This window comes from Halyomorpha halys, unplaced genomic scaffold, assembly GCF_000696795.3.
Source record: "Halyomorpha halys isolate HHAL.00 unplaced genomic scaffold, Hhal_1.1 Scaffold250.1, whole genome shotgun sequence".
NCBI lineage: Eukaryota > Metazoa > Arthropoda > Insecta > Hemiptera > Pentatomidae > Halyomorpha > Halyomorpha halys.
In genome coordinates, this window is record NW_027108814.1 from 265,904 (window position 1) to 277,228 (window position 11,325).

At 26.1% G+C, this 11,325-nt stretch overlaps 1 protein-coding gene across 2 annotated transcripts in view; it reads right to left on the reverse strand.

Moving 5' to 3' along the window:
• Positions 1-11,025, reverse strand: part of fj (four-jointed) — a 174,478-nt gene extending 163,453 nt beyond the window's left edge. Inside the window, exon 1 of one of the 2 annotated variants that reach the window (XM_067047134.1) lies at positions 10,902-11,025. Coding sequence is in view for 1 of the 2 variants with exons in the window: in XM_067047133.1 (XP_066903234.1) it covers positions 10,902-10,920 (19 nt within the window). In the remaining variant the exon portion in view is untranslated. The remainder of the gene's footprint in view (positions 1-10,901) is intronic. The other variant, XM_067047133.1, reaches the window with a different exon arrangement.
• Positions 11,026-11,325: the final 300 nt, after the last annotated feature.

Consider the following 11,325-nt stretch of genomic DNA (forward strand, 5'->3'; position numbering starts at 1 on the left):
AAATATAAATAATAATTTTTTTACAAAATATAAATTAAATGTATTTAATAGTTTTATTGAATAAAAGTAATATAAAAAATACATGTTTCTAGTACCTAATATTGAGCAATTAAAATACCAACAGTCTATACTTGATAAAGACTTTATCATAAGTTCCGTCACATATGCGTAGGATTCGATAATGGATATGCATAGTTTAACATTTTATGCAAATTATTATGTCTATATTAATGTTTATGACCCTATTTATTTTTTATGACTATTCCATTTATGTTTAATGGTCAGCATTAAATGTCCTTGGGAGCAATCCGTATCGATCAGTAATAAAGGAAATATTTTTTAATAACTTAATTTTTTATTCAAACAAGTTTATTTAATAATTTATTATTGATTATTATGATGAACAATACGATTTAAAAAATGTATGTTACTATTTCATGTTAACCTATTCGCACACAAAAAATTCGCTTGAATGAATGAAAGTATTTATTGTTTTAGCAGTGATTAATTCTTATTTGGAAAATATTTTTAAGGCAGTAGTATTTTTGATTTATTAATTGTTATAAAATTTGACTATTAATTAGCTATTTCAGCTCCGAAAATAGATTTCACAGTAGTATGCAAAACTATTTTTAAAATATAATTATTTCTATTAATTATTTGTCAAAATAGACTAAGGTTATTAGATTGACTGAGATGGATTACAGGAATCTATAGTTGCCATCAATCAAGAATTTCACAAAAAAAAAATATATAATTTTAAAATCATAATTTACTTTAATTATCTAATTATATACTTAAAAAATTGCTGATGAGAAAAATATCATAAAATAAATAAACTAGTTAAACATGGCAATACTTTTTAAAATTTTTAAACTTCATTTTATTATAGTCAATATTAACAAAATTTATTTAGTAATCAAATCAATAAAACTTAAAACAAACCAACTTTTAACTATTTATAGCTTCATTATCTAAACAACATATTATTCATTTAAAACTAATAGTAAATAGAAATGATTTTCATCCGATTTACTTATAATTTTAGTTAACATGGTTTACTATTTTTTTTTTTTTTATACATTCTTTATTACATTTATTGTTATATATTCTTATTTTCCGAAATTAAATTTATAAACGATATTTTTCAACAAATTTAGTCATTTTCTTGAAATATCATAATGAAAATACACTATAAATTTATTAATCTAATTTAATCAAGATCATTTTTATGTTTATTATTAATACTATGTTTTTATCATTCTAATCTAAAATGGTTTTCATAAAACGTTCTTTCTAATAAGGCTAAATGCGTATAGTATAAATTATTTATTTAAAAAATATTTATAGTAAATTTTCCTTATAAAGACCCTAGATAAAATATTTTCTATCTAATCATTAGGTTATGAAATTTCTATAATAGAATAGAACTACTCATAAGTACTATGAGAGAGAACTACTCATATAGAAATACTCATAAGTATCAATTACTTTCGGGAAATGCTCCTAATTCGCAGAAAATCTAAATAATTTTTAAAAAATTTCGAATTGGTAAGCTATTTTATTTACGATTTTACACGAAAATTATTGAAATTGAATTAGAGCTAATAATTCTATATCAACATCAATATGGTTATTATTTTCTAACGAGTTGACATACACGCCTAAGCTGTCGTACCCTTAAAGTTTCACAAAGTTGATGTAAAGTTACTTATATTATATTTTTTAATAACCGAAATACTCATATGAATTAAACATATTAAATATCAATTTAATAAAAATAAATAATTAATATTATTATGTTAAAATTAAAAATATATATATTTTTTTATATTATAATTTATTTTTTTGTCTCCTATCCTAAATGTGCTGGTTACACATTTGCCAAATAATGACAAATTCCTACGTATGCAAGCGTGTAATTGGGTCTTTGGGATTGGCTTGTACAAGTTGGCATGAATTTGAGACCCTGTTTTGGTTTTTGAGTGTAAATCAAAGGGCGTTTTGAAAATAATTTGGGCAGCATCTAAACGTTTCAGTTCAGTTAGAATTGATTTGAACAACCAACAGATAAATATATTTTTTAAAAATCCATAACTTTGAAATAAATAATTAACACAATTTCTAAGATTTTGTATTTTTCCAATTCGGTGTAAATACTTAGTTAAAAATCTCGTGAATTATCTTTAGCGATATATGTTTTACTTGGCAAAGGAAAAATATCCAATTTAAAGAAATATGTTTGGTTTATTTATCTTTGTTATCATTTATCATCTTTCACCTATTATCCTGATATTTATGTTTCCTTTCAGTTCATCTATAGTTATTTTATTTATTTTTATATTTAAAATAGTTTAAATCGGATCTAGTCTATGTTTCCCTCCTTGGAACTAACAAGTGCGTGGATTCTAATGTTTGTAATTTTCTTGGTTTAACAAGTATTTGTAGGTTTTTTGAATATGCAGCAAGTTACAAACGAATTGTTTTAAATATTGTTTTATTAGATTTATACATGTGTTTATAATAAAAATAACAAAACTCAATTAAAAAAAAAATATTACAAAATTAATATTTCACATTTCCCGATAATTCATTAATAAAATAAATACTACAAAAAGTCCTCTCTAAGAAAATAAAAACATATTTTGCTAAGTTATTAATGTTAATTTATGTATTTCAACCTTTTAATGTATTTATATATTTGTTACTTCTTTCTCTCTCTCTCTTTTCTTTGTGTGGATTTATTGTTTAATTTGTACTACTGTCGGCTTTTAATATTTTGAAATTAAAAAAAGCCGAAATTAAATACAATTTTTATTATATGTATTGCATTGTTGATTGATTCTTAAGATCGGTATCCGTAATCATGGGAAATATTATTTTTGTAATTATAATTTATTTTTAAAAAATTTATGTTATTACTATTGCTCTTATTATAATTACGTATGTAAATCTATTAAAACAGCATTTAAAGCCAGAATCATACGTTTGTCACTTGTCGCAGATCCACAATGCCAAAAATGCTTATTTGTTATTATTACAATTGCTTACAAATACATTTATTTCCAAAGATAATTGACTTGAGTAATTGGCAAAATTTATTCTTCCTATTCCAGGATAATTCCTAGTCAATTATCCTTAAAAAGAAATTTATTCATCAATTAATATAACTAAGTTCGTTTTAATAATTTTCTAAAAATAGGTATCTACTTACAAATATTTATATTCTTAGGTCTATCCTAAAGATATTACTTTTTTTTTTAATTGATGCAATTAGAATATGAATATTTCTAAGTTGATGAATATATTTTGATAATTATTAAAACAGACTGAGTGATAATAATTAATAAACAAATTTCTTTTTAATGATAATTGACTAGAAATCATCCTGAAATAGGAAGAATACATTTTTAATAATTGGGATAAATCAATTGTGAATGTTTTGGTGAGTATACAGTGTGATGAGTTGAGTGAATTGTAAGTGAATAATATGAGTATTTTAGGTTTTTCCTTGATAATGGTCTGAGGGCCGAAACGTCGGGGAAAAAATAAATATAGTTGAGAGATAAGAATTTTAATAAATAATAGTTACAATTAAATAAAAACAAAAAATCTGAATTATTATTTATACTTAATTGAATAAGTGTGTTTTTTAAAAATTCTGAACACCTACTAACAGAATAGAGAAAAAACACTTTATCAAAAATGTACTTATACACGATTTATTATTTCTTTCCTAACACATTTTTTGATTTTTTATTTTCCCTTTATCGTTTTTCAATTTTGTTTATTTGTTTCATTATTTCAATTATAAAAATTTCCTCTTTTATTTCTATCACACATAAAATTAAATTTAATTCATAAGTATAAAAATTACATAAACATTTCAATTATAGTAAAACATAAATACATAAATAAAATCCTATATGGTCGTCCTCATTTAAAATCTATTTATATTTAAAAAAAAGGATGACTATTTACATAACTTCAATCAAGCACCTTTTTTTTTAAATATAAACAGATTTTAAAAGGGGATGACCATATAGGATTTTATGTATATATATATTTTACTATAATTGAAATGTTTATATAATTTTTATACTCATGAATTAAATTTAATTTTATGTGTGATAGAAATAAAAGAGGAAATTTTTATAATTGAAAAAAATAAACAAATTTGAAAAACGATAAAGGGAAGATAAAAAAAATCAAAAAATGTGTTAGGGAAGAAATAATAAATCGTGTATAATTTCAATTATAGTAAAAAATATATACATACATAAAATCCTATATGGTCGTCCCCATTTAAAATCTATTTATATTTTTAAAAAAAGGTGCTTGATGGAAGTTATGTAAATAGTCAGTAAACATAGAAATTAGGCTACGAATCATTTAGGAGAACAGGATCAGAAGAAATAAGACTTAAAAATTCCAACCGACTTCTAAAATGGATAATGAGGGTTTGATGGCTATCTAAACTGCCTTCGATACAGTCCTACGATCGTTCCTCTGGCCGGGTCCGACAACAATATTCTCTCAACGGCTCGAGCTTCGAGTCTTTTGATTCTTTCTAAAGACTAAAACCGACTGGGGGGGTGGGGACTGGGGGAGGCAATTAAAGCTATAACAATAACAGTACCGTTGCCTTGAGAGAAGAAGACACCGAGTACGACCGGGCATTTCTCACAGGTAAGAGATAAGAGGAATGATAAGAAGAGGTAATTACAGGCTGGAACTGGAGAAGAAGTGAAGAAATAAAGAAGACGAAGAACTAAAACTGGAGGCTAAATCATGGGACTCGAGTTGGAAAGAATTAGAGATGTTTAATATGCCAGGCCTCTGACAGTGAGCCTCTTCAACACGGCCATCATTTCCAGTACCCTCTCTCTAGAATAATTTACTACTGTCTATTTTTCCTTTCTTTTTTTTTTTTAAACTCTGCTCCGGTGTTTGTTTTCTTTTCGGTTTTAGAAACAGAAATATTTGATTATAGGGACAACCTTATAGCGGATGAAATTTCAAATGGAGTCGTTTGTTTGATTTAAAAGTTCTACTACCGTCGGAAGCTAAATCAAACAAATCCACCGCTCTCTATTTGAATAGGGTATAATAGATTCAGGTTTAATTCAATTTATAACTATACTAGGCCTAAATTATTAGACAATGAAGTTTCGACAAATCCTTGTACCTTTTTTTTTTATTCGTAATAAAAGTTCATTGATACCGTCGCTATATATCATAACAATTATTGAATAATCGAATAAATGATTAAAAATTAATATGTTTCATATTACTTAATCTTTAAAAAAAACATTCCTATGCATTATGAGTTCTGAAAACTTATTTTTAAAATAGTAATATAAATTATTTTTAAACCTATAAGAAATATTTAAATATAAAGTTACTAAAAGTGAGTCAAATTCTAAAATTGAATATTGAACGTATAGTAAAAGTAAATAAAAATATTATGTAGATGCATAATAATGTCCCCTAATAAATTAATTTACTCATAAATATTTTAATATAAATTTATATAATCACAACCGTACAATTGTCTGAAAAAATCTTTTGAGTAACTCAACTTTGTGAAATAGCATTCCATGAAATTATAAACGCTTTTAAAATATATCAATAATTACATTAAAATAAATTGATAATAAAAATTGAATTAAAGAAAATAATCTTCAAATATTTAGTTTAATTCAATATCGCGTATATCAAAATAATGATTTTGAAAAAATTATTGCAGATTTTTTCTTTTAAATTATTTGTGACAAAAATTATTTTTCTCATCAACTTATGAATTAATAATAAAAACTAAAGGCATTAATGTTTTTTTTCCAACCTTGGATGATTTTATAGTTTCAAATCCAATTTTATTATATAGTTAAAGTCGGTCATACTTGGGTCCAATCTGGACTAATATACATTGGAAGTATTTGATTTCAATGAACATGGTCAATTATGTACCGATTCTGAAATTATGGGCAACTTAGGACATGATTGTGACTATCTCTATACTTAGAACAAATACGGACTACTAAGCTAAGTAAGCACAATGTACTTAAGTACTTAATAATTTTAAAAAATAAATTTCCCTAGTTGAAATATCTTGTTTTTCTAGCCGAGAAATATATTATTTTGAATCACTGCATTTAACTTAATATCTAGGCCATATTACAACGAACAGACAAATAATAAAATGTTAAAGACAGACGATAAACTCAAGAATTATAACGATTTAAAAAATAACAAAAATCAAAAGTTTATCATAGTCATAAATAACTTGGGAAATTTTTATCAAAACTCAATAAAACCACTTTTGGAAAATTATTTTTAAAAAAACTAATATACAAGCATATCATATAGACAAGTCAAATTTTTGATGAAAAAGTTGATTTTTAAGATCTAATCAACAGAGGTGAAAATTAAATTATATTAGAGATGAATAAGTTTTAGTTGTAGGAAAAAAAAACTTAATTTGAAAAATGGATTTATTGGCTTTTGGTAGAAAACTCTTCTATCAGAATCTGACAAATTGACCAATCAAAAGATATCGGTAAAGTCACTCAAATTTTCTCTTTTATTTATTAAATTTATATATATTTTTTTGACAGACTATTTTGTATTTTTTTCTGATTTGAAAAGAAGTAACTTACATTAAGTTAGCGTTCCGAAATAAATACTTAATCATGTACGAGAAGAGAAGAAGATTAAAAAAAAAAATACAAAAATATTAAGATATAAACACTCACAGCAAATAAGCTATAAAATACCAAGTCGTGGAAGGCTCACGACTGCAACGCGATAATCTCAAAGCGACCAACCGCAGCTATCGAAGGGTATGGCTATTTCAATTAACACTCAGTTCCACGATAAGGTGCAATTAATTAACACGAAGAAATTACATAATTAAATCCCATTGAAATCGGCCTCGGCTAATTGTGAACACGGTGTCCCACTAATTGGTCGGCATGGGTTCATTAATTCCGTACTGTACGTGTACATATAGATTTATCTAGTCAATTGGTAATTGTATTACATTACTATATATTTTATTAATTATTATTTTTTAGATTTAATTCATTATTTATGATCTAACCATATCTTCGTCAAAATATTTCGCCCACGCCTTTCAAGGGATAGAATAAACTTAGGAAATAAACAGGATAATGATAGTTAAAGCATAACAATTATTAAAAACAATTAAATAATATTTAATCATTGAATTAATTAAGTTATAATTTTCTAAAAGGTTTTGAAAATAATTTTATGTTTAAATACATTTAATCAAAATATAGTTGAAATAAATAAATTAAATGTCTGACCTGAATGCATGAAGGTTACAAATATTGTTGTGACAAATTATAATAGTGATACTGTAATTAAAAGTTTTAATTTTTAATTTAATATGAAGAATTGACAAAAAGGGTAATTAGACATAATAAAGGATTGCTTATTAATAAAATTATATGATTCCATAATGTTTTAATGTCTCATAGGGTAATAGTGAATTGAAATTAATGACCTGACCAGAATAGCCTGCATAATTTTTTTTTTTTAAATTGATGTAGTTCCAAATTGTATTAAGGTATGATAACTTATTAATAATATTGTTATTTGTTTGAAATTGTTAAAAATTATCCTTGAGGATGGCCGAATTGGCCGAAACGTCAGACTTATAAAAAAATAAAAATTGTTTTGAGACTAAAATTGGATAATATTTATTTATTTAAACAATAATAACCAGTCTCAAGAAATTAATCATATAACAGATTATATATAAAGTAATTTTATGTGTTTTATGACTTTTCAAGCCATAATGTACAACAAAGTTAAGGTTGGTAAGATTTACAGAAAAGCACCATTTTGAATATGCTGATTTTAAAATGATTAATTCCGAAATAAACTATAAAAAAAGTACAACAATAATTAAATAAATATGGCAGATTTTTGAGGGTTCCAATTGAAGACTACAACGACGGATTTCAAACTTTTCCTAAATGTTTAAGAAAACAAAGTTTATAAGTTAAACATGCCTACTCTATACTTGACACATATAATTCAACAGCAATCTTTACCCGATTAATCGGTTTTCTCCTTCTCACCAAATCTCCTGTTTTGAATTTACCATACCAGAAACCACAGTTTATTATTTAAACCTAAAAATCGAAATACTTTTTCTCTTCAATCAATTATGAACAGAACAGGCCACATTTTATTGGGGTTTTATGTGTTTCAATTTTTTTTTTTTTTAATGCTATATAGAAGGAACTACAACCCGAGTAAAGGAACGATAAAGTGGTAAAAATTTTCTCAAAATTGCATTACGGATACGGCCTCTTTGCAAAATTAATTCCACAATATATGATATGAACCTATAATGCAATAAAAAACCAACCATCATTTTTGTGAAATTGTGTTTTAAAAAACTACATTAACATTCACAACATTAATCTAAGGCACATGTTTCTCTATACACTATTAAGATAGATTTTTGACATGATACGAAAAAAAAAAATGTTCATAAACAAAAACTAAATAGTAAAATAATTAATTAAAAATTCGTAAAACGTTTCTAAAATTTATGATTAATATCAATGACCGCATTCAAATAAAACCCATTTAAAAAAACTAAACATATCAAACATGAACACTGACATATCATATCACGAGTAACCGAAAGATACCGAGATAAAAAAAAAAAAAGAAAAAGAGAGAGAGGAAAAGAAATAAAAACCGTTTATTAGAGTAAAAACATTTTGTCAATCTGTGATTTAGGAGAGGAAAGAGATCATTCGTCTTTTTTTTTCCTTCTCCTTTTTTCTTTGCCTCGTTTTTGTTTTCTCAATTAAAGGAAACATACGGTCGGCCGAACCCTTTCTTAACGAACACCGTTCGTGGCTACGGTTAAAAGAATTAATCATTGAGATCCGATTCATAAGTTAATAATTGACGAGTTAAATTGATTTAATGACGCATTGTTTTAAACTTTATTAACAAGATAAAATAAAAAAACTCAGGATAGAATTTGGAATCGTAGAATTAGTTTCATATTTTTTTTGTAGTAGAAACCGGTAGAATTCCACTGGTATCTTTAGTATTAAAGCTCCGAACAGTAGAAAAAACCGGAAAGATAAACCAATACCAAAGACAAAAATGCTCTAGAGGAGCAAAAAAGGGTTAGGTACATGTACAAATTAGTTGTTAAGAGATAGAATTAAATTGGGTAGGCGTTACCCGACCCATTACCGACAGTTGGCTACAATTTCTAAATTAGATAATAGACGAGTATTAACCCCTATCAGCACCTGGGAGAACCCATCTTCTACCTCTTGCGTACCGGGTCATCCGTCCGCGGGTACCTGCCACATGAACCCGACGGCTCTCTAATGGGTTAGACTCGTAAAAGAAATGTCTTCAGTGCGTTAAAATCACTCCAACTCGGTGACTTTAACGAGCGGGGAGATAGTAAGTCTGTTAATATTTATACGATGCTAAAATCGTAATAAAAAGCTACTCCGCGACATACTCATAAACATATTCTTTGAATAAATTGTAATCGTGTCTGAATGTTCAATAGTAGGAATACCGATAAAATAATATATATTTTATATACATTATTCAAACGCAAATAAATTATATATTCAATTGATTTTACAAAAAAATAATCAAGATATATAACTTATTTTTAGAAGATTTTTTTTATAAGAGTTACAACAATAAATCAATTTTTATTTGTAAAAAGTTCTTCCAAAAAAATTCCTATGTTGGCCGGAAGAAACAGAAAATCATTAACGAATTTAAACTATGAAAATGCAGGACATTATAATTTTATTGTAGCAATCAAACCGTTGTAAAGATAACGATCGAATCACTAAAAGTAAAAAATCTTTGAGCATAAACTGATAAATAGATGGAATCTAAAAATACAATTTGGGGGAAATTTCGTATCCTATACAACTGTAATCAATGATACCGGGTCCTACGAGATTTTTAAGCCACGAAAAAAGAATTCAGCCGAAAAAGAATACACAAGATAAAATACTTTATATTTTTTATTTAATATTTATTTTGCAATAGATGGGGAATATTTATTTTTTTAATGACTGGAATCAATAAAAATGTTTTTTCTGAAAATTAATTTTTTTTCTATATGCTCTGTTTTTGTTTTGTTTTAAATAATTAAGTTGATTTAAGTATTCATAGAACTAATGGTATAATAAAAGTAAAAATAATTTTGGGAAATTTCGTATCCTATACAACTGTAATCAATGACACCGGTTCCTCCGAGATTTTTAGGCCTCATTTTGATTATTAATACGACAAAGAATTCATAAAATAAAATACTTTATATAGACATTATAAATAATTTTAATATTTATTTTAAAGTAGACAGGGACTATTTATTTTATTAATGACTGGAATCAATAATAATTAATAAATAATTAAGTTGATTTACTTATTCATGGAGTTATAGATATACACGCAACGGCAATCCTTGATACTGGGTCCTCCAAGTTTAAGTCCCATTTGAATTACTAATACAAAAGTTAGGTTTATAATTTTTAAAGAAATCATTTTATTATTTAATTTACTTTAAATAGATATTTTTTTTTAATGTTTAGAATACTTTTTTTTCGGTACAATTTATACATTTTTGATTAGGTTTTAATATTATTAGTTTAGTCATGTTTAGTTTTTTTTCATTGAATCGAGCATGGTATTATAACGGTTTTAAATTAGTTTATTTTATACTTAGTCAACAAACATTGGTTATAAAAAGGTCCCAATTAACTCAGTATAGACAAAGTTTAACATAATAAAAATCAAAATTACATTGTTAATAACAATAAACGGACGTAATAAGCGCACATGATTAATATTTCCTTATCACTTACCAAGAAAAAATCGCAACATCCAATCGCAGAGACGAATACAAGAAGATCCACAGACACTGACAGTCACAAGTTCACTGATCACTCTCAGACAGACAGAGAGGAACGGCCCAGACGAACGATGGGCAGTGACTGTTGGTGGGGGACATCTCCCCTCCTTGCCCCCCTCCTATCCCCACCACCTCATATACATCCCCTCCAATCCTTCTGCTACCACCATTAGAATACACCCTCAGAAAACAAGTCATCCAACTGCTTGCAAATACCTCATTTATGCCAGGTGGGGGATTGCCTCTGAATACAAAAAGTTCTCGGCTTATGTCCGTTTTTAAATAGCACACGGGGGCGTATCACTTCTCAATGCCAAAACTCTACAAATGAAATTTTTTTAATAATCCACATTACAGAAACTCGTAAACATTTTGAA